The sequence below is a fragment of the Agelaius phoeniceus genome, chromosome 4, assembly GCF_051311805.1.
Source record: "Agelaius phoeniceus isolate bAgePho1 chromosome 4, bAgePho1.hap1, whole genome shotgun sequence".
Taxonomy (NCBI): domain Eukaryota; kingdom Metazoa; phylum Chordata; class Aves; order Passeriformes; family Icteridae; genus Agelaius; species Agelaius phoeniceus.
The window spans coordinates 66,009,213-66,034,271 of NC_135268.1; the positions used below are offsets into that span (position 1 = coordinate 66,009,213).

The 25,059-nt window shown below is 36.1% G+C and overlaps 1 protein-coding gene across 1 annotated transcript in view; it reads left to right on the top strand.

Annotated features, from left to right (window-relative positions):
* POLN (DNA polymerase nu) overlaps positions 1-23,927 on the top strand; it is a 90,287-nt gene extending 66,360 nt beyond the window's left edge. The window contains exons 21-24 of the mRNA XM_054633648.2: positions 986-1,064; positions 11,768-11,835; positions 20,560-20,621; positions 23,520-23,927. Coding sequence (XP_054489623.2) covers positions 986-1,064; positions 11,768-11,835; positions 20,560-20,621; positions 23,520-23,588 — 278 coding nt within the window. The 3' untranslated portion in view covers positions 23,589-23,927. The remainder of the gene's footprint in view (positions 1-985; positions 1,065-11,767; positions 11,836-20,559; positions 20,622-23,519) is intronic.
* The last annotated feature ends 1,132 nt before the right edge of the window (positions 23,928-25,059 follow it).

Below are 25,059 nucleotides of genomic sequence, written 5' to 3' on the forward strand. Positions count from 1 at the left end.
CACCTGCAAATTGTTTCTAGTCAACAAGTTATCACATCTTTCCAGCTCCCTAAAACTTCTCACAAGCCACTGTGAGAAACGCTTGCTGTTTCTCTCTCTCTGTCCCATGGCATCCACAGATGATCTCTATGTGTCCCTTCTGGTTGGAGATTTCTGTGATTCTCTGATTACCTCTCAGCAGAGTACCCTTGTCACTTGGCTACCTGGCTGTTCTCTGCCCCTATTCTGAAAGTTGAATCATTTGGAAGAAAAAATTCAGAATTCATCGAGTTACAGGGTTGTAAAAATGACCATGATCTAGGGCATTTAGGATGTTTAATGGGACAAGGAGGATTATGGCTTCCATTCTTTACTCAAAGGATTGTTTCTATATTTTATCAGATAAATCATTTGTGTAAAATGTTTGGATCAGAACAAAGCCCTTTACCAAACTGCAGACCTGGAGAATTATTCTGCATCTTGACCAGAAATATGTCATTTATTTTGTGCCATGACACTGTTTTATGCACCACTGCTCTTAACACTGTAATGTAATAAATATACTTTACATATACATGGAAATATGAAAAAGTGTAAAATGAAGGCTCCAAATTGAAATGCAGCACTGAAACAATGTTCTGACCTTTTGTGACATTAAACTTTAATTGATTATTAGATAAATTTTAATTAAAGCTTAGAGATAGATAATTTCATACCTTTTTTATAGAAAGTAATTTTTCAACGTATAGTCGTGAATGACAAATTCACCTTTAATTAACACATGATGTCATATTGTTATTTTCTAGTTTTAATTAACATGTAATTACTTCCTCTGTTATTTATTAATCTTATAATGTTTCACTTATTGTATTAATTGGATCTGCTAGTTTTGAAAATTTTTATAATTCAGAATCTTCTGATGTTTTTTGTTTCTATGCCATAGTTTCAAAAAGAACATTTTCTTTTTGCATGCTTTAAATTAAAACCAGATCACTTTCTTTTGTAGGCTCTGCAGCTGATCTTTGTAAAATGGCTATGGTGAAGATTTTTGCCTCTGTTGTCATTTCTCCAACTCTAACAGCCAGGTTAGTAATGAATGACTGCAAAACTTTTTGATTTCAAAACAAAATTGGTTTAAATGAATGTGTTTCTGGCATTTTAAGCAGCTTTAGGACTACCATGTGTACCTCCAAGTCTTTTAACAAGCAAGGACATGCAGAATGCTTTTATACATTTAAAGTTATATCTTTGTGCTTAAATGGTTGGATCTATAAATGAATCCCAAGGCGTTGAAGTGCCCCAGGGTCATTTAAGCTCAGTCAGATCGAATTCAGTGGTAGTTCTGCACCTTTGAAATCAAGCCTACTGATCATATCCTTCCTGTATTTGAGTGTATTGTACAGTGGGAATCGAACATTCAATGGGCTGGGAAAAAAAACAGGAATCAGGAAACCAGTGCTCAAGCAAAATAAATGAACATTTTTTCATTCTTATATAGATGGCTTTTCTTTAAAGAAAAGCTTGGTCATCATGATTCTCTTCTGTTGTGACTGCTCAGAGTTGGGTGGGAGATCACAGAATGTCCTCAAAGAGTTTTATGCCAGTAGCAGAAATAATGAAGTCTGCTTTTCCTGTGGAGAAGCTGGTCCAGACAGCCACTGAACATTATTATTTGCTGCAATAAAAAGAGACTTTGAAGTCAAATATGTAGAAAAAACTCCAAATAAGTGGTTTCTCATCTTTGGTAATGCAAAGATTTTGTAGCAAACAATCCAGTAGAACATGAATTGGTGCAGTAGAAGTTCAGACAAAAGCAGAGTAGTGCAAGTAGGGCAGAATATCAATGTTTCTGTTGGCATCTAGAAAGGATGATAACAATTTAGCTGTAGCAATCATGCATTGAGGACTTCTGTGAGTGTGTAGCTCAGTACAAAGAAATAGGGTTTATCCTTCTGAATGTACTTTTATGGGTATTATCTAATCCTATAAGTAATTTGTGTGTATTAGTGTGTGTATCAGTTACACACAGCAGTGTTGTCTTAGTTGATCAGTGTTTGAAAATACAATTTCTAATTACAAATAAAAGTTCAGTTTGTTGAATTCAAGGTAGTTGGACTCATTCCTATGCTAAAATTAAAACAACTTCTGAGTAACTCTTAAATGTTCTTGCAACTTTTAAAGCAAAATACCATTGAACTATTTAAAAAAAATAAAGTGACCCACTAGTACAAATCTGAAAAGGGAAATTGTTCTTTGGTGGAGATCCTGCCTGCACTCAGACAATGATGCATTTATGTATTAAATGTTGGATGATGCACTACCACATATTGCATTGTACACTGCCAGGCAGATTGTCTGCACTGATTATAATTCATTTTGCTACCTGAGTTGAATGAAGAGCCCAGAATCTGTCAGCTGTGGCATGGATGAAAATTTCTGTAGCAGTAGCAGGCATAACTGAGTTAGATGAGTGATAGAGGAACAGCCGACAGCTTTTAGTGGAGGAGGCAAGTGGAGGTGGTGCAAGGGCAAAGGACATACTACATTCTGTAGTTCCTGCCTGGCACACAGATCTTTAGGTTCAGCAGCTGCCTGTTTGTTGTAATTCTGAGAAAGCCAAAGTTTTTTGCTACTAATGTCATGTCTGATTAAGCTTGTGAATGTTTTTTTCTCTCAACAGAAAATTTTACTTGGGTTTTTCTTTCCTAAAATTATTTATTTTAAAGAAGTAATGTCATCAAATGGCTAAGGAGGTAATGGAGGAAGTATTGGAGCTGTACATGTTGAAATTCCTGGTGTTGTGAAAGCATAGGGGAATGGCTACACCAGATAACAGAAAAATATCACTGCCTATCCTGCTTGTTCCTATCATAAATGTCACAGCTGGGAAAGACCAACACTGCAAGGGCATTTAAAAAGGATAGACTGTATTAAACAGGGGTTTTGAACTTCTGCCAGCCATTAACAACTGGATGGCTTTGCTAGAGGAGAGTGTTTTAGTAGTCAATAATGGCTCCTTGCTGTAATATTTAGTAGGTACTTACAGACCAGGCTTGTCAGAAAAGCACAATCAATGCCTTTGTAAATTCTGTAAACACTTCCCTGCTTGGACAGTGGCATTTGAAAACGTCATAAGGATCTTGCCAAAAGAATATGGGACTGAAACTTGAAATATTGTGTTTCTGCTTGTCTGCCAGGTCACATTCAGTTAGGTTTTTTCCAGTGGTCTGTTTCTTGATTTTCTTATCAGTCAGGTCAGGATAATGATTCTAACATCCTTTATAAAGCCTTTTGAAAAATATTGTTGAAAGGAAGTGTGGACATAATTGGTGCTATTGTAACAGTGGGAATGTACAGTAGCTCTTCCAAAATAAGAAACATAATCAATCTCTTATTATCACTCCATCAGATCATATTCATTCCAAAGACAGCATACAACTATCTTTTCTTCTATCTTCATACCCCTGTAAGTGTCTTTATTTCCCTGTTAGAATTTCTAATTTTGGAAACAGGATTTTCACTTTGAACAGCATATCAAAGGGAAATATCATTTTTACATGCTTTAGAAGTGATTATGAACATTTACCCTGGGAGACAGTATTCTATTAAGCATAGCTAAGTTTTGGCTAACACTCAACATTTTGTCTTCCTTACCTTAGAAATAGAGAAAAAAATAATTCTAAATAAGTTCTTACAGTTTTTAGTGTTAGTTTGCAGGTATGCTTGCAGTCTTCACTCTCAACACTGCATTCATTGTTCCTGTGCTGGAGGCTGTTCAGCAGTGAGCAAGCTCTGACCCAATAGTGTGAAGCTTCATTTTTGTGTGACTAGCAGTCAGTAGATTTTTAGTTCTTGTTTGCACATATGACACTGTATTTGGAAGTCAGGAAAGGTGATTAAGTTACATTTTCATGATGCTTCATCAGAGAGGTGTTCTTGATGAAACAATGTGATCAATTCTGTCAACTAACAATCTCATTTTTCTCTTTATGTTTCTTTATCTTCTAACTCAAATACTAGCCTAGCAACTTATGCAGTTGACAGTAACAAGGCAATCAATTACTTGGAAGCAATTTTACAGAAATCAGGAAAAGTAGTATTAAATGTAATATATATGATACAGATCTAATATTAGTGTGGGTTGACTACTGGCATCAGTGTTAATATCTCTGCATTTTGTGTGGTGCTGACAAGTAATCAAAAGTTTTCAGACTTCTCCTGTATTACCTAGATCTTTCTTAAGATGTTCTGCTGCTGCTGTCCAAGTTGCTCACTGAAAATGTGCTGCTAGCATAAATTATTGAAGTGCCAGCTTTTTACCCATCTGATGCAATCCACAGAACCTCCTCATGATGTTTCCTGCAGGCAGATGATAGCAGACAAACTTTCGAAATGAGATCAAGGCATACAGTAGCAGCTGAAAGAAAGATTTGTGGAATTGATGAGAGTACAAAGGTGAACTTGGTGAACTCATATGGACAGTTGTATTCTTTTCTGTGTTTAAAACATCACTGCAGTGAGAGTCACAGGGAAACTTAGTGAGAAAGAAGGGTGCTGGCAAGTTGTGGAAGAATTGCTGCCTATAGCATTGCTTGTACATATTATCATTTTGTAAGCTGAAGAAGCATTGATGTTACCCAAAGTCTACCAGATATTACATGGACTTCTCAGTATCTCAACAACATGCACATGAATTTTAACAAGTCTACAGAACTATTGAGTAATTTGGTGTGAATCCACCAAATCTGCTTTTGCACGAAATTATTGTTCCTTCAGCACTGGACCTGTGCCACAAACACACAGCTTTACTTCTCAGCATGTCTGGAGCCCAGTTAAAGAGACAGGTTCAACCACAGGCCAAATATAAATGAGTAATCTGAAAAGGAGAAACCATCAGCAAATAAAAGGAAAAGGTTTATTTTCTTGGTTGATCCCAGCTGCTTTTCAATAGCAGTGGATGTTGGAGTTTTGTATGTCTTCCTCAAGGAACACCTTAATCAAGCTAATGATTTTCTGTGCTGGTGAACTGTAAATACAACTCACTTCTACAGATATCTAAATTACTTAGAAACAGCTCTTATTGTCTCAGTAACAAGTATTGTTTTATGTGACCTGGATTTTTTCAGATACAAGTCATGTAATCAATCAAAAATGATTAATTTCTTAAAAGTGGCTTTCAGTTTTAGTACAACACAAGAATCTAGCAGCATTTTTATAAGGTGTGTTGGGATTCAATAATTATTACTTTATAAACTGCTTATAATCTCCCAGATTCATACAAAAGGGCATATTAATAAGCCCAACTTCCTGATTGCATCACAGTTTCAAACAAATAAATGAAGTAAAATTCGTAGTGCTGCTGCTATGTGTGTTGATCATCTTTAATTCTGGGCTTAAAAATTACATCCATCTATCTGTTTCTTCAGGAGTGAAAGAACTGTTTTTACTCATGTTTCTTCTCTTGCAGTTAACCAGGATTTTCAAATAAATGCTTTTTGCTCTGGTGTTCTGCCCACAATTCCCACTCAGTATGTGCCCAAACTTCCTTAATGTATTAACTGTAGCAAGATGATTAACTTTTATCCTTAGCCTGATACTGGAGAAATTGAAGCACAAGGAAAAAATAAATTCTGGATTCTGCTTGAGAGGAGAATAAGATTGTTGTTTCACAGACAAATGCTTTTGTTTCTGTAGCAGAAGGAAATCTCTGAGGTCATATTGCACTCTCAATAGCTGTTGTCTAATGTGTAGCTCTTTGCCTCCCAAAGTAGCCAAATAACATTGAATTTCTATGCAAGCTGTAACTTTAAAAAATCATCACTTTCCTCAAGCAACCAAAGCAGTATTTTGCATGTATCCACAAGATGGTGAGCTGTTACCTGAACACTTCATGCTCAGTGAGCCAGAGCAAATCAGACTAATTTATTCTTTATAGAAAGAGCCAAGTACATTTAAAATGCTGAAATATCACAGCCAAAAGGGACATGCATGATTTAGCAGGTTTTTCACTATTCCTTTATGTAAGACATTCAATACAAATAAATATATTTCATTTATAAAACCTTTTTGTAGGTCACCTTTTAGATTTGTATGTTTTCAAACATTTTGGATACATGCAAAAATTCTATTGTCTTTAATTAGCCATCTGTTCAGTTTCCTACTCTTCATGATGTAGCTGCTGAGAAAACCCATTTCACAGGCTGGCTGAATTTTTATGGTAAAAATTTTAAAATAATTTGGTCTTTATAATGAAAACACTGAGAGAGGTAGCTTAAAGTTAATGCAAGTAACATCTATTCAGGCATGATGTATCCTGAGCTATGACTTTTATATTGCAATATTAGGAATCCACATAGGTGCAGCCTCAAAAAAATTTTTAAAAGGGAAAATTCTACAAAATATTACAATATGCTAATAATCTTGTTCCTTTCTTACATGACAATGGGCATTGTGTGCCCTGGAATCTGTGGGGAAACTGTGGCACAATTACCCAACAGGTAGTGTTAGTAGTATCAGAAAATAAATGAATAGTGTTTCAGTATAGGGAGCATGGATATTTCTGAGAGGAATTGGATCCAACTTCCATCTGGTCCATTATCACTGAGTGTGGCCAGTAACAGATGCTCCAGGAGGGAGGTGTAAGATCTGTAGAGAGTACAAATGTCTGTCTGTCTGTCTGTCTGCAGATTTTCATCTTCCTCTGCTTGGGGGGATGAGTCTAAGTTCTGAAATGTAGGATTTAAAAGTCTTCCACCAAAATCATTGTATGTCATAATTTCTAAATATTCTTGACATCCATGCAAGTGTTTGTTAAATGACCGACCATTCTGGCTTTTTCTGGCAAAGTATTTCATTACGTGCCTTTTTAGTCAATATTTTATTTTATTAAAAAATTTATTTTATTAAATATTTATTTATTAAGTGTGAATGTGTCAATTTTTCAAGTGATTAAGTTTTTTTAAATTTAAAAACATGAAAATATTTCCATTTGTTTTTTGGTTTTGATGGATTTGGTTTCATTTTTTTTCCATATTCCCCCATTTGTCTGATTTAAAAATACCTTATTGTTTTAATCTTTTTGTTTCCTAGCCATTTAACAGTTTTTATGCTTTTTGGGTTTATTTTTAAACTTTTTACACATAGCTTTTAACTGTGTACTCCCATATCTGCAATTTTGAAGTCTCCCATTAGGCATTTATAGGTTTCAAATTCAAAACAAAAAATGTGGTGTTACTAGTTGGATTATTATTTTATTGATTGATTTGCTTATATCAAAAAAGGGGAAGATCATAGGATGAGAGACAAAGATAGTAATCTTTGGGGTATAAAATCTGATACTGTTGTATAACCTTCATTTCACTGGTCAGAGGCATAGTGCTTTTTAAAATGAGATGAAAACCTTGTGAGAAATAGAAAATTAGAAATATTTTTAAAATATTTAAAAAATATTTTAGAGAATATTTTAAAGAAGTATTTCAAAGTTTATTCTACCAAGTGATCATTAATGCCCTATTTAAAGCACTGTACTTTTAGTAACTCTTCAATGTTTATATTTTTATTGTTCATATATAAATACTTAACTGCTAACATTGTTTTAAATTCTCAAGATTTATTATAGTTTTTTATTCACTAGAATTTTTTACTCCTACCATTAAGTTATAATGGATTTCAAATAATTAATCTTCTTCGCTCCTTCTCCAAAGACCATCCTTTTGTTTTAGGAAATCTCTTGTTCAAATACGATTTAATTTTCAGTATCTCTTCAAGTTAAAATATGTCATATGTTATGGAAATTTTACACTGGTGTGCTCTAGTTCAGAATCAGACCTGTGACCTTGTCCTGCACCACTTTTTTCTGAAGATGTAGGAGTGTCCAGCAGGAACCATCTTAAACTTTAGTCTGGGCTCTCAGCTTGAAGGTTCTTGGTGAGAATAAGGTGCCCTCAATTCCTTACAGAATTATAGTATCAGTTAGGTTGGAAAAGACCTTTAAGATCATTCAGTCCTGCTATGTTGTGCATGATGATCAAACCCTCTTTTTTAAAGCTTTTCCAGTTGCCCAGTTTTAAACCTTATTATAATTTATTTTCTATTCAAATTCTTCAAACAGACAGCTCAATGTAATAATCATAGAATCAGTTAGGTTGGAAAACACCTCTAAGGTCATTGAGTCCAACTGTTAAGCTGGCACTGCCAACTCCACCACTAAACTGTTGGTGGTTTATATTTTATTTTATCTTTCTACAGACCAATCTGGAAAGCTAAACCATGTTATGCTTTGGGTGTGTTGCTAACAGCAGTAAAAATTTCCCCAGTGATGCAAAAACTATATAAAAAAAATGTACAGAGGGTTAATCTCTGCCTAACTTCAGGTAGCTGTTTTGGGAGGTGGCACCGCCACAAAGCCACCACACAGAGCTGGGGTTTTCCAAGTGTGAGCTCAGAACATCTAGGTCAGAACCAGCCTTAGTCCCTTGTCTGCAGAAGAAGCATGAATTTAATTAGTTTGAGCATCTCTTGGCACATTCCAACATCCTGAAGCGCTGCATGTTGCTGTTAAAAACCTCCTTCTGATGAACACTACTATGATAATCCTCTCTTTCTTTTTCCCCTCTCCTACACTGGCCTCTTCTAGTGAACATACCTGCACTGGAGCCTGCAGCATGTCAGGCCACAGTGCTCTTCTTTTGAGTTTAGACAGAAAGTTGTTTCCTTCATTGATAAAGAAAAATGCAGTTGCTCACTAATAAGGTAACAGCTGTTTTGGTGAGGTCAGTTCAATAGTGTAATAATTTCTAGGTGTTTGAAGTAGTCATGGAAAACCTTCCAATTCTGTACTTTAGAACAGAGTAGTCCAGACCTGGAATATATTGATTTCCAGTAACAAACAAAATCTTCATTAGTTGTTTTATTAGATAGCTGGCCTGGTACTACAGAAAGATATGCTCTAACAATATGGCTTCATAAATAGAATACTATGAAAAAATCTATTGAGAACAGTCTAATTAGTTTTGGCATATATAATTTATTAATATGATTATGATACAGTAGTAATGGCTGGGCTGATCCACTGGAGGCCTGAGAATTTAGTCTCTGTAATGCTTCATAGGAAACTGGAAGAATGATCAATGTAGTGTTAAGAAAATGAAAAATATCTTCTTTTTAAAATCCTATAGTGCAGCATAATAGTTTAAGATGGCTGTTGTATGCTGGGCACACTAAAGTGGTGTCAAAAACCATGTTCAGACTGGCACTCACATAAATATTTCTGCATTTGAAGGCTCAGGCTGTAGCACTATTTCTAGTTCCACACTACAGGCATGCTCAGATGCAAGTCATGTTTCTCAGTAAAGGAAATCATATGTGTACTCATCAATAATGATGCCTAATTTTTAGTCAGGCAAGAACATAGTTAATAAAATACTAGTTTCTAAATCAAAGGCATTCTTAACATCTGTAGAATTAAAAATGTACTAGTGTCTGCCTGGTTTGCAGTTTCTAATCCAGTTGGCCATAGCTTTTAGCACAAGATAATGAGAGGAGCTTGCTATTGCAATATTCCTTCAAAGTGAAGAGGATTCAATTAAGCTATTAAGGAAAAGTATAGGAGCTTTTCCAAACTTCTTTCACTCAGACTATGCAATGGCTAGGTGGGTGCATGCAGGGGAATGGTGAAAACTGTAAATTTTGAATGTACAAATTGCTTTGATTTTTTTCTTTCATCTTTATTGATGTCAAATTGAATGCTTCCTTCTGTGGAACAGCATATTGCATGAAAGTGTTATTATTTAAGCAAGCTTGAAAAAATGCAGGTGGCCTTGTACTGCAAGACCAGAACTCATTATTTGCTGTGAAACATGTAAGAAGAAGAGATAAAACATCATCAAAAATTATCTATCTTGTTTGATGAAGATTAAGGAGGAAATAGTGTGTACTATTTCATTATTGGCATCAGTCTAGGAAATCATGTTTAGTGTTAATTAAATCTTCTGTAATATCTTTCATTTGAAAATAGAAGTGTATTAGAAATACTCATTCCTTAGATCTCAGAAATATTATTCCCATTTTCTAACTGAAGGCATTGGTTAGGAGAGCAGCAGAGCTAGACAGAGAACCAGCAATGCCAACTTCTAGTTCTGTATTTAGCAGAGAGAACATGGTCCTGAACTTCAAATGAATCACTAGATGTGCAAGGTGGGGCAGATGCAGCTCTGCAGCTCCAGGCAGCTCCTGAGTTAACTGGCAATGCAGCTGAGCTGATGGGCTGTGATGTTCAGGATGATGTGCATGAGAAACAGAAATGTCCTTTAGCCACCATGGAGAGCTAAGCTAAAGGAGCTGGGCTGCATTCATTTGGTGAACTGGAGCATGTAGAGTTGTGTCAAGTCTATTTTGCTGTCCAGAGAGAAAATTTCAGGTAATTTACATTGCTTCCACAGGTTTTTGGACATACATAAGATAGCACTTAATTCTGGTCCAAACCTGCTCCTCCTGTTTTACTTTTAGCATGGAGGTGAGGTGATCAGTTGTTACAATGCTGAGAGGTTTTGAAAATCCTATTCTTTCATTCCTAAATCCTGAAAAATTTATAATTAAGTTTTTATGTATATTGTAAGTTCTTCTAAGAAAGGACTTTTCCTTACCAAATATTCAGAATATATGGTGCTTTAATCCTGACTGAAGGCATGAGACACTACTCTGGAACAAACAATACTCAGTCTATTGTGTTTTTATTGCACTGGTTTAATAAATGCAATTATTTTCACTTATTCAATTGATTGACTGTTTATTCATCTTTAATATTCACTGTTCTGATTTGTACCTTTTGCATGTCATTTCAATGGTTATCAGGATATTCTTGTTTTAATTAATTTACTTGAATTAGAAATTACAACTTTTCATGTAACTGTGTTCTCCTGCTACAGATGATCCTGGTCTTTTCATCTATTTCTTTTTTTGTGTCCTGTGTCCTAATTTCCTTTTAAAAATATGTTAATCTGTTTCATTCTGCTTCTGACTGTGTTGTAAGTGACTAATAATTTAAGATCTATTATTAGAGCTCACCACACTGTTAGTCAATGTCACACTGTAATTTAAGGCAGTGTGAAACTATCTTAAGAAGCTGTGAAAAGTTATAAGTCATAACCATATTGATGTTTCAGCCATTTGTAAAGAATTATTTACTTGAATAACTGCTATTATTAAGAAAAAGTATTAAGAAAAGTCTACAAATGACATTTAATTTAAATCCTGGAATCACAGCATGGTTTGCTGTGAAGGGAAGGGACCATAAAGACCACCTTGTTCAACCCCCTGCCATGGGCAGGGCCACCTTCCACTAGACCAGGTTCCTCCAAGTTCCATCCAACCTGGCTGTGAACATTGCCAAGGCTGGGGCATCCACAGCTTCTCTGAGCAACCAGTTCTAGTGCCTCACCACCATCATGAGGAAGAACTTCTTTATATCCGATTCAAAAAACCAAACTATATTAACCAAACATCGTCTGTCTCCATAATTTCTTGTATTTTTCTGCAAATTAGGTTGGTTTTAAGTGATAGCTTGTTATGGCATCAAATCCCTGAATGACATTTATAAGCTGGCAAGCAGAATTTGGGTTTACCACTACGGCTTTCATGTTTCCAGAATACAGGGAGAGGCAATTCTTAAGTCCATTAATGATTTTTAAATTTTCTTTGGAAGTTTATTTTCACTTTAACTTATCCATGAATGGAAAGCACTGTTAAATTTTTTTTGCATATATTATCTGATATCTCTGAAATTTTTCAGGTTAATTGCTCAGATCCATGACGAATTGTTGTTTGAAGTAGAAGATTCTCAAATCCAGGAATTCTCAGGTAAATACAATCTCTCCTGCTCTTTTCCTCTTAGAGAATAAAGAACTAATGTAGTGAGAAGAAGTGCATTGCTTCTCATAATTAAGAAAATGTATACTAAGCAAATTTTTCTGAATGTCTTCCACCACTGGCTCGTATGTAGATAAAATGTGATATACTCATTTGGAATTCATTAGCATGATTATTTGTATTTAGTTTTTTAATCAAGATTTCATCATCCACTGTGTGAATCTTGTAAAAGTAAATAGTATTTCCTCCAAGGTTTTAGAGGGAAATAAACCAGTTTGAAGTACTTTAGATTAGGGGCTGTTACATAAAGAAGTATTCCATTCTTCATGTAAGATTATACAACACTGTAATTTCTAAGTTAGTTTACTGCTTTTTTGTATTAAGAAACCTTTATGATGGCACTCTCAAGATTAAGGTTAGTAAAGGTTTGTGCCTAAGTTTCTATCCTCTCATCTGGCTTACTTCCAGACATTATTCCCTAAGCCAGAGTTTGTGTCAGCATCTGGTACAAATTTAGCAAGTGAGGGCACATAGCAGATTGTTGGGTCTCTTCTCCAGTAAATTGGGGATTTATTCCTGTAGGCAGCAAGTGTTTGTTCACAAACATTGGCCTAGTTTGAAGCTCAACAAAATGTTTGGCTAAACTCATTAGCCAATACCAAAACTGTTTTAAATTAACCAATACAAGAAATACCTTCCATTATAGCACAAGCATTTAATAAAAAATTAATTTCACCTTCCCATGCTGCATTCATTTGAACAGTGCAATCTGCTATATTAGTCTCATTTCATCACTGATCCCTCTTGTGAATATTAGTTCAGAATGAGAGCATTAAAACTCTATCTAATCTAAACAAACTACCTGGGAAGTATTTCAGCTCAATATATTCAGGGCATTGTAATGAATTAAGTTAATAGATTAACATTTGACCTCTAAATACAGGAATTAAAATCAGATTTAAAGTTATAAAAATATATACAATTTGTAGGAGATTGCAATATCTGTTCAGAAAATGTCTAAAAGTGACATAGTTTCAGAGTTAGGAAGTGTAGTGCATTGAAAGACATCTGTAGGACAGCATAGAAGGATTTTTATTATCTTATTTTGCATCAATTTGCATAAAGTATAGAGCTAATATTATACCCAAAATATAAAAATGATTCATGGTTGATTATACATATAGAAAATCATAGATTCTGCCCCCATTGGGTCAAATTTAGATCTCCATTACTAGTCTGAATTTGTAGCAAATTCAGAAAAATCAATACTTTTCAAGTATAACAGAAAAAAACCTCTAGCTATCATATGAATAATAGTAATACATTATCCCACTATGGAAACATGATGACTGGAGGCTTTCTTCTGAAAATGCAGAAAGAGTGCAATTCAAATACTCATGTTTAGACTGTGTAGTAATTAGTTTAGTGATCTCCAGGTCTAGCTGCAGGGTGCAGAACAAACATACCTGTAAATTCCTTCTTGTGCCTCAAAGTTATAATCCTATAATTGAAGTTGCTAAGATGACCTTTATAAAATGGACTTGGGCAGTCTTGAGGTATGAGATACCTTGGAAATTGTCATTGCACTTAGCATAGGCTGCCAAACTTGAGTGTTCAAGATGGAAGTTTGTTTCATTCTGCTGATTGAAGACTGACTTTTCAATTTGTCTCCACTTTGCCCTAAGAGCCAAAGAAAAAAAGGAAATTCTGCATTAAAGGAACTTTCAGATATACTCCTGTCAGAACAGAAGAATGATAACTTGTCTTATTCTTTACACAAAAGACCAACCGGAGATATTGATTTCCTTCCTTTTTATTCATCACTGGGAGAGCCTTACTTGGAGTACTGCATCTGGTTCTGGGCTTCCCAGTAAAAGACTGAAGCAAGTGCAACAAAGGATGACAAAGATGATGAAGGATCTGGGGGGAGAAGGCAGGCTGAGACCTGGGACTGTTCAGCCTGGAGAAGAGAAGGCTCAGGGGATCCTGTTAATGTATATATCCTAAGGGAGTGGGCATAGAGGAAGTGGTGGTGCCCAGTGACAGGACCAGAGGCAATGGGCACAAACTGAAACACAAAAGGTTCCCTCTGTAGATCAGGGAACACTGTTTTACTCTCAGGGTGACTGAGCACTGGCACAAGTTGCCCTGAGAGGTTGTGGATTCTCATCCTTGCAAAAAAAGGATGTAAAAAAGCCATCTGGACAAGGTCCTGGGCAACCAGCTCGAGGTGCCCCCTCTGAGCAGCAGGGCTGGACCAGGTAACTTCCAAAGGTTCCTTTCAACCTCCCTGACCGTGGTTTGCAAGTAGTTCTGCTACTGGTAGAAGAACTAATCTAAGGTGTCCTAAAAGGGTCCAAATCTGGTGATTCTTCAGTCATTAATGGGGATTTTATTTGATCTGAATAGCAGAGAGAGTGTGGATCTGCTCTGGCATCTCACTTGCAGCCAGCAGCAGTGCTGAAGCACATCTCCCTATTGTCCCAGTCCTTGGTGGGAATGGTTTCAGTTCACATCACAGAGCAGCCTGAGAACAGTTGACCTAGATTCCTTTCAGATGAAACTAAATAGGAACACTCTTTTCTCCTAATATTTTCCAATTATTTCAGGAGCTGCTAAGTAAGGTAACAGATAAGATATCTGAGAGTTAAACCAAAGAGGAGTCAGTAGGATGTGTGTTCCTAATTCACTTAAGTGCTTTGAAAGTCCAAACAGAGTTTTCATCTCTTTACCTAAAGTTCTCTCACCCTTTTAAAAAATCCTTACTCTTTTTGCTTTTATTTGCCAATAATCTTTAGCTGTCAGCTTTGTCTTTACATATCTAATGAGCTTTTGTCCATTCAGAAAATTTAAATTACAGAATCTGCTGACTTGCAGTTTCCAGCCAGCAGTTTAATGATCCAGAGAGAAATCTCAGTTGTACAGTCACAAAGCTCAGTAAAGGGAAGGACGTGGACTTGAAGCTAAAGAGCAGTGTTGGAGGGTTTTAATGGATTACACTTCAGTGCTGTGTTATTCTCCTGCATTTAATGTGATCCAAGAAGTACTGGTCTACTATTCAGCATGTTTGCATTCTGATTCCAGTCATGCTTCTGATCTACTTTTTCAGGAAAGCATCAACAAATATATGTCTCCTTTTTCTTGTTTGTAGAATGAATATGAAACTTAAAATATTTTTAAGATTTATAAATTAAGAACATAAAGGTAAATAGTATTATTTCATAAGATCATAATGCAGGATATAAGCCTTCTCAGCAGCATTTCCCTGATGGAAGAGTCTCTTTTGAATTGCTTCACAACATTAAAATGTCCTTTTCCTTCTTAGATTCTCTTGAATGGCAGCTGAAAATTGCCACAAGGCATTGTAGTATTGGCACATTCTTTAGTCTTGCATAGGACTTCATATAAGAATTCCCAGGACTTTACAATATACAGAAATGCCATTTATAGTGCATCTAATAATGCACAAATGATTTGGAATCTTCTGAATCTAATAAACAAGAGGACAAGCAAACAAGCAAAGGAGTGTTCTTTTTTTCTGATCTACTTCTGCACAAAGTACTGCATGAGGTGGGTCATCTCAAGGTCTCATCTGTATTTTGGAAGAATACCTTCTTCAAAAAGATTCCATTGCCCACAGTTTCATGGTACACATATGGCTCACTCTGAATGGACAAGGCAGAACATCATTTATTTATAATAAGGTTTTGACTACCCAAGCTTTGACATACTTTGAAATACAATGAAGAACATAGTACTCTGAATAGTGCAATTTTCATCAATGATATGGAATATTGTTTCCTTCAATTCTCTGTTTAGGGCAAGAACATGACAGCAAAAGAGCTTTTTAAACTCCTAATTTCCTATTAGAGGGTGCTTGGGAAGTTCAAATCAAAACATTTGGCAGAAATTCGTTTTGCTTGGGCAGAAGATTCTCAGCTTTACCATCAATAATCTGCCTGGTTTCTGGCCAGCTTGCCTGTCTGGCTTCCTCACATCTTGAGCTCTCCAGCAGCCCAGGAAGCAGAAAGGCAGATGATATCATGGGAATGCCAAAAACTGGGTTCTTGGATCTAAGGCAGCTCAGTGTCTCTGAGTCCTGAAGTCTGTGTAATCAGGTAGTCAGTCTGTCCCCAAGTCAGACTCTGAGTCTGTGTAGAGACTCTGGAAGAGTATTTAGGATTGGCAGAACTCAATTTTTCATTTTGTGAGACTGTTTCTGACACTGGTGCTCCATGCTGTGTTTGAACTGCCTCTTTGGCCTTGGATTATGCTGAATGCATTACAGCTAAAAGGGGGAACACACTTTGTGGGGAAGAAAAGCCAATTTTTTTTTTTTTTACGGTCCAGGGATACCTGTAGTTACAACTGTAGAATCTGGCTTCTAATGTGTGTTCCATAAATAGCTGGTGAGTTTGAAATGTGAACTTTGCCAGTGGCAATTACTGTGGACTCTTCTATGCCTTTCTCTCTGCTTGATTGCATCCATTAGTGATAATTAAATGAAAGATACTTGGTACTTGAAATAACATCTTTTTGGGGAAATAGATGTATTCCAGTGCTTTGTGTTCAATAGCAAAGTGCATTAGAGTAATATTTAAAGGTGTTTTTTTTAGAATTCATTTATAATTATGCAGTATTGATAGAATTAAAGAATTTCTGCATCTGTTTGTGTTCTTGATACATGTACATTGTAGAGTTTGAAACAATTTTTCTAATACTTTACCAGGTATGAAACATTTCAGCTGAAGTTCTTACCTTAAATTTAAGCACACTGAAATGACTAGTCAAAAAAAAAAAAGACCAAAAAAAAAACCAAAAACAAAAAAACAAAAAACCACCCAACCAACCAACCAAAAAACCAAAACAAAAAAAACCCCAAATAACAAAACACAACCAAAAAGAAAAACCAAAACAACAATCAATATCAATTAAACCTATTTATGTTGGTATTAAGATCACTTGCTACCCAAAGAATACTATCTTAGACTTTTTTTTTAACATCTGCCAGTACACATTTTTGGCTCACATACAGATTACATGAAATTTCACTTTATTCTGCTGCCATTTTATGCTTACTTGGTACTGAGGCAACTGCATAAAAACGTGCACATGTTCAAAAGGGGACTGCAGGAACAGAAGAACAAAAGAATGAACTGGTCATCACAAGTTAGTGACATTTTCTGTCCTCTGAGATGCTGTTTTCTAGCATGGAAAACACTGGTGTGTAAACTAAAGATGCCTCTAGATAGCTTTCAATTTGCAAAAATCCCTGTTCCATAGATCATATGTCTGGCCAGCTTTGACATGTTTCTAGAGTCATAATTTCATAGGTGAGTGCACTTGAAAAATGTCTTCAGTTTGATAGGGACAAATAAGCTTTTGTTCCACAGCAGGCATGCGTGTCTTGTCTTTGTTCCTATTCACAGCACTTTCAATAAGCATATTTATTCTGGTCAGTATCAAGAAAATCTAATATACAGTAAAACATATGTTAAAATTTCAGTTCCTCTATACTCTTTTAACTTTGCTGTCACCATTTTTTATACACAATATTTTAGCACGTATACTTAGCTTACAAAGCATTTCAAGATGAGTATAATCAACAGCTTTCCTAATTGCTGACTATGGGTTTTGAGAGAAAACTTGCAAAGATTGGGAGAACAGCATTTTACAGATGCCTTTGCAGTACATGGCTGGCTGTAAAGGAACATTTTAAAATTAATAATTTATGTGCCCTAGATATACTCGATTCTTGACTGAACAGAAATAATCATTATCCCCAAAGTCTCCAGTCTAAATCTTAGAAAAGAAACAGAAAATTAGGAGTGGTAGAGACAGATTTATTTAGACACTGTGGTTCTGTTTTTTAGTGACTACACTCTAAAATATATACAAGATAAGGAAGATATAGTTGTGTATGTTTGATTATTTATTGTGAGCCTTGAGAAAGAGGGAAATTTTCGAGGAGATTTGAGAAAATAGTGGAAGAATCAGATATTATGTACATGGGACTAAAGGGAACCTTTCCTGTGATTACATACCCCCATGCCATATGGTCTCTTTTATAAATTATCATCTTCATATGAAAAATTACTCCCACTAAGGACTATTCCAGAATTTTGCCTCTCCAAAATCTAGAACTTTAAATTTCCAGCCTAAATGTATTCAGCCACTATACCTATTTATTTTTGTGCATAGACTGTAATGTATTTAAATTCTTTCTTCTTCACTGTTTACAGTCTTAGCAGACCACTGAACAGAAATGGCAATCCAGCTGCTTTTTCCTGATATTTGCAAAGGAGTGGTTTCAAAAGGCTGAAATGCAGACACAACAACTTCAGATTGCTTGAAATGAATGGCTTTACTAAACTCTGGGTAGAGAAAAGTCAGTGTGACATGAGAAAGAGAACAGGGAGCTGAACTGACAGGAAAAAAAGGAGAGAAGAAAATGAAGCAAACCCATGGAGAGGTTTTTAATGGTTGTCAAAGTGAATGAGGAACCATTGGGTTTGTTCACTGATGTGGCCACTTTAATCTGTGCATTTTAAAATTAAGAGTATTTAAGAATGCAACAGAACTCTGGTAGTGCCAGATGCCTTAGAGCAAAAAGTGTGTGAACCAACAGAGAAAGCTGTTGCAGTCGTTGCTGCCATCATGAATCCCCTTTTGGGGATAACAGCTAAATGGGACAGAACTAGTCCAGTTCAGAGGTCTAGAGAACTTGGGGGAAACAGGTCTAACTCAGTGCACAGGAGGCAGCAGCCTTTGTCATATCCCTCACTTATTTCATCCCAGGAAGTGATGCTGCTGGCTCATGCTCCATCTTTTACTGTCTGTTGGAACTCATTTTGTCAAGACCTATTCCTCTGCTTGCCCAAAGGCTCTGCTGCTGTTTATTTATCTAACAACACAAGAAATGTTAAGCTGCTCAGAGTTGAGTGTGCCCTTCATAAGTGTCTGGTGGAACACACAGAGCTGAGTGATTCTGTGTGAGGAGTGCAGAATTCAGGTGTTATCCTCTCAAGAGTTTTGTGTAGTCATAGCTTGGAAAAAATGTTTATCCAGGACTGACTGGCAGCACATTGAGCCTTCTGAAGGCATCCCACCTGGCTGGGGTGCCCCAGCACCTGCTGCATTGCTGACCTCCTGGAGCTGACAGCTTGTTGAAATTCAGAGTGGGCTTCTCAAGACAGAGGCAGTCCAACACTCCTCTATTAATAGCCATGTTGACTTGGACTGGATTACAAATGAGTAATTATTTAGGCCAGCACTTCTCTTTTCACAATCTGTGGATTGCAGTGTTTGTTTCTGCTCTTGAAAAATGTTATTCTGTCCCACAGTGGACCATGAAGTACCTCAAATCTGACATGAAACAAGTGTACAGGTGTAGCTGTACGTAGATGTGTCAACAAATGTCTTGGTTTCCTCAGCTCTGGCGCTTGATCTGCAGATACTTTGAGTTCCTGCATAGTTTGGACTTCATGAAAAGCTTATGACAGCTCATTAGCACACAAATCTGAGTGAGCCAGCATGGTCTGATCACTGTTCAGGCAGAGGCTGGTTATCCTCATCATTATTATCAGGCAAGCCTCGGTGTCAGTGACACGACATGAAACATTACAGACTGCTCCTCATTGCTGGCATCATTAGAAAAGGTTTTGGCAGCAGTCAGAGCAACAACATCCACAGCTTCTTAGAGTTCTTGTCACTCCTTTGCCTCTAACCTCAGCTGCCAAAGAGCTGTGATGTGCAGTGAGGGATAACTTCAAAGGAAGCTGCTCAGTAATCATGTGGGTTTGCTCTGGCAGCTCCTATCACAGCCCCTGCTCCTTCTCAGGCCTCTGAGGCACATGACCACATCCATTATTTAGTCCCCCATCCTGTCAGAGCAGGGCAGGTTCTGGGGCCACCTGGTATTCCTGCTTCACTTTCACTAGCCAAAAATATCTTCCATTTTAAAAGCTGTTGATCCTCTCCTTTTTTTTAATAGAACAGTATGTGTTGAAGCAGCAATCTTTGTCAAGCAAAACACTAATTAGCAGGACCAGTGATGGTAAATCTGATCCCAGATGATTGTTTTGGAATAATTATAGATGCATTTGCACAGTAATAGTGAGCACAGTGTTATGGCATGATGAGTTGTTAAGTTACATGAATTATACTGAAGTTAATTGTTTAGAGTCCTGATAGCTCCACTACCCCACAGGGATAATTTTTTAAAAAATTTGGCTCTGATCTTTTTACTTTGAAGGGTAAAATATTTTTTAAAGTTCAGATTCTTGTGGGCTTTTTTCCTAGCTTCTTTTTTAAAGTGAGTTTTATGGTTGCACAAGAAAATTAGAAAATTAAAATATATAAAATGTCATCAAACAGATAGTTATGAGTAGGGAAGTTGAAAACTGAGCACTCACACATGCTCTACATACCTTTATATGTAATGTAGTAGTGCTATACTTCTTTATATATGGGCTATATAAATTAAATAATTCTGCAAATTTTACCCAAAAATTCAATTTAAAAAAAGAAATTAAACTGTTCTCAAGAGATAAAATATCACTTTAAAATAATCTGAAAAAGTTGTAAATGATAATTTTTAATGCAGAAATTCAGGTATTATGTAACAGAATATAAAAACCTATTTTATATATATATATATATATAACAATTCTAACATGGAAAATAAAGCCGTAGGTTTTCAAATTTACCTTACAGCACTGGTAAAAAGAATAATGGAGTCCCTACAGCAAACCACAGCCTTGGAAGTGCCACTGAAGGTAGGGACAGTTTTGAATTTCCATTTCTTTCTCAGGCATGCTTAGCTTTGTACATCATCATCATCATCACATTAGGAATCTAGAAACAACTATTTTGCTTTTTACTTCAATTGTTTAATTTTCATATTTGCAGTAATTGCTTTTTCAAATTACTTTAAAGTTCCAAAAGGAAAATAACTGAAAGAAAGGACAGTCCCTTTTGGAAAGTGAGATTGTTGTAGCAATGCAAGTGGTAATTTAAAAATCTATTTCATTCATTGCCATGAAACTTCTGTTGGGTGTGGTAGAGTGAGAAATATGTCCCTTTAATGTGTGCCTGCCTTTCTAGATGTGCCAGGCATTCATTACTGCTGAAAAAATATTGCAAAAGATCTTTCTCCAGTAATTTTCACTTAGAAAATGGGTCAATTTAACATTTCTGTGTGGATGCCTAGCACACAAAGCAAACAAGATCACTGGTCATTGCTAAAGGTAGAGGACATCATCTGCCAGACCAGCATCTGTAGAAAGTGAGTCAGTAACTACACAGCCATCTATGTATTGGACCTAATGGTAATTACATGATAAAATAATTATGTTTTTCTCTCTACAAAACTGGTACCTGTCACTGTAGCCTACTGCTCAGCTTTTGTTGCTTGGTAAAAGGCTAAAGCTCCTGGCAATCCCCAAACTTCAGTGAGCCACAGCCCAAGGGTTTCCAGTGTCCTAACAAATGGAGTACTTGGTGTTGCCAGGTCACTCATTCAGCAGTAATACTCAACAAGATTCAGGGACAGAAACAGCTTTATTCTAATTAGTTCAGAAATGGTTGCAACATACAGACTTGCACTCATGGAAACAGTTGAAAAAGAAAACTACTTGATAATTTGTCCTGTATTTCTTCCTGCAGATCTTCTGTATCTATTGCAGAATTCCAGCCACTTTGTGAGGCTTTCTCTGGAGGTCTTGCAGTTACAAGACCCTTTAGGGGTCCTTAGGGAGCCCATCCTCCCATAAAAATTGAGAAAGGATAATGAAGGATATCCCAGATTCAAATTACTCTTTCTGGTTCCCATACTGATTTCCCTCCTCACTGTTCACTTAACCTTTGTAAGATTTTACATTCCTGTTAACTAATGTTAAAAGTCCAGTGAGACTTTTTGGCCACACTGGGATTATAAATTTCTTACACTGATATCCCAAGCTTTGCAAAATGCATTTCTGTAGGTTGCTTACTTTGTACACCTGTGTTTGCCTTTCTTCTTTTGTAACAAATTCCTCGGGGGAAGGGGGGGTGGGGGGGAGAAGAAGAGCCAGAGTGTTTTCTAAGGTATATTAAATTTAAATATTTTTAATTACTGTATTAGATACCTGGCATTCATGCTGCTAAAAGGTTCTTAAAAATAATCAAATATGGTATTATTGGTGGCATATAAAGTGATTAGCAACACTATAGTCCTTTCTGGATAGGAAAAGTTTAAGGAGACTTTTTGGTGCCTTTTTCAGAGGTAACAATGTTCATACTTTGTCTGAGGAAGTCATGGTCATGAAATAAATATAAGCACTGTAATAGGTTTCTAAGAAAGACAAATGTTTACATGGTTACTGAGAGTGTTCCTGGTTGCAGGGGTAGAATATCATTTTAGTGTTACATTTTTCAGACTAACCATTAAGTGGCAGAAGGTTTCAATGTCCTGTGGACAAATGGGACATACCTTGTTATTCACCTCTGTCTAAGGGGTTTTACTGTCACACCCTGGCAAATCCTTCTCAATGCATTAAACAGATGGATTCAAGATGTCATTCCCATGAGAACAGTAATTCTCCTTTAAACACCAACTATGCCTTAATAGGTGAAAAGAAACACGTTCTTAGACAATAAATAGTTATCTGGGGCTTTCAGAGATTAGGACTTTTTAGTAGGCAGTAGAAGTATTTGGAGATACACATTTCATTACCCTTGTTTGGTCTCCTTTTCCTAAAGCAAATTACTGTGGCAGTCCTGACATACTTCTGCTTGTGCAGGTTAGACTACATCCATCATGGAGATACTTCAGCTTCCTCTGAAGCCTCAAAGAGAGATCAGTGACAGAGGCCACATAGAAAACATAAAGTTTGATCTCAGAGAAGAAATTGAGAGTGATCTTTAAAAAAAGTCTGTTTTTTTGTTTATGTTGTTTACCCTTCTATACAGTAGGAAAATGTCTTTTAGGATTAGAGATGTTGAAGATGAAAAGATTTTTGTGAAATGCTCCTGCTCCCCTTCAGCAGACTGACTTTAACTAAATATGTATTATGTGCTCCCTTATATATGAATATTATTTCTTAATATGGAGACAAAATGTCACTAAAGTAGAGCACACATATAGTCTTAATGGGGAGAGATCTCTTTTTCTTCTTTGAGGTAAAGGATGTTTTATCTTTGAAGTAGCTTTTTTTTCCCAAAATATAGTCCATGCTAATGAGGCAGCTTTCATGTCAACAAATCTACTGTGTACAACAGCACCAAACAAAACAAACTGAAATTAAGCCAAAGCAACAATAAAAATACCTCAGAACTTGAAAAGTGGGGGGTTAAAAAACCCTAGTATCTTTATGCATTGCTGACAAAGTTGCTGATGATAAACATCAAAATCATCATTTGTAGCTCTTTTAAAAGCATGAGATGAATTTTGCTTTAGTGTATTCATTGCAATTCAGTAACATGTATTTGCAATTTGGAAACTAAAGGTTTGTTTAAATTGTTAAGGTATTTTTATCAGAATTGTAGCAATAATTGAGTATTAATACAGATGAAAAACATTTCACACTGGATAGGCATGGAATCTGGAGCAGTATCCAAAGGGAAAAGCAAAAATAATAATCTTGCTATATGTGATGTGTTTATTTGTTTAAATTTTTATTTTTTTTCCCTGACAGGTTCCCTTGAAAGTGATTCTCACCACTGGGAAATCATGGGGGTGTATGACAGAATTGCAGGAGATGTAAAGCAGTCATTGGGGATGTTATTCAGTACCCAAACACCTCATTGGCCTGTGCTGATTCCTGGCTGAATCACTAGGCAACAGCGCTGCTGGATCTTTCATAAGCACCTAATACTCTGCATGTGAATTTTTTTACTTCATTTTGTCTGTAGCCCTAGGCAACAGCAGTGAGATAAAACTGGTTTTTACCAGTTCATTGTGTTTCCTTTAGCCAAGGTATCCAGCAGGGAGCTGCTTTTGTTCACAGCTAAATTACTACATGTAAGAAATGAAACAAGACAGTATTAACCCTTTGGGAGCATCACAAATATATTTGAGTTACACAGATGTTTAGACTTTATTATTAAATATTTTGTGAAGTGCTTGTGTAGAAATACTTATAAGCTGTCAGTATTTGAACTGTGTCAGATGCTTGACTGTTGTGTTCAGCTTATTTTGTATTTTGTGAGTAGAATGTACTGCTTGGTGTTCATCACATATTAACTGTCCCATTCCTCAGACTCAGAAAAAGAGTTAATGAACTTAATTTTTGTCTAGAATTTTGGAGCAAAACAGATAAACAAAATAGAAGCTTAAAGGTATTAAAAATAAGGAGATTGTTGTCCATTCAATTAATTTCAAACTGAGTTTGCACCATAGCCTTAGCATACTTTAGACAAAGTATGACAGTTTTGCCTAATCTATTATTTTTATTACTGATATAATGACAAATATTGTTTAGATAAATTTTATAATTCAGCCTTATCCCTTTTTAGGATTCAGGTTTTTATTTCAATGTTTGGATTTTTTATTAATAATTTGTTTTTCTGTAGAGTGTATTTTTCAAATGAGATTTGTTTCATACCATTACTGTTTTACAAATTCTGTCTCTGTGCTTGTAGAATATGAAATTGTCCTTGAAGTCTACTAATTATTCAGAAGTTAAAGTCAAGCACAAAGCTTTTAAGAGTTGTTCAGTATGTTTCAGCATTAGACTTCAAATTATCACAGTAATACAATTTAAATTCTAGAACTGTATGATTGTAAAGACTTTGCAGCATTTTTAATTTGTATAATTAATTAATTTTACTTTGCACTTAAAGCCATTAAACTATTAAACATTGTTTTCTTATGTTGCTTATTAATCATACATAACCTGTCAGCTGACCTGAGTCAGTAGTTTCTAAAAATTGATTCTTATAAAACTGGCATTGATCAGGGGAGCAAAGTCAGAACCTGCTGCACATGAATTGGGGTCAGCTTTGGCAGGGGGATCCAGCCTGCATGGCTGTGACACCGTGCCAGGTGCTGGGAGCAGGGGCCCTGATCCCACCTCTCCAGCAGAGAGGAGCTTGCACAAGTTTCCTTCTGTTTTTTGCAATTTTCAAGCCCTCTGTGTTTGCAGTGGCATTGAATAAGTGTGAAATGTTCTACTGTCTCATCTCTTTCACTCCTCTTGAAGATCTACTGGTTTTGGGATGCCTCTACTAACTAAG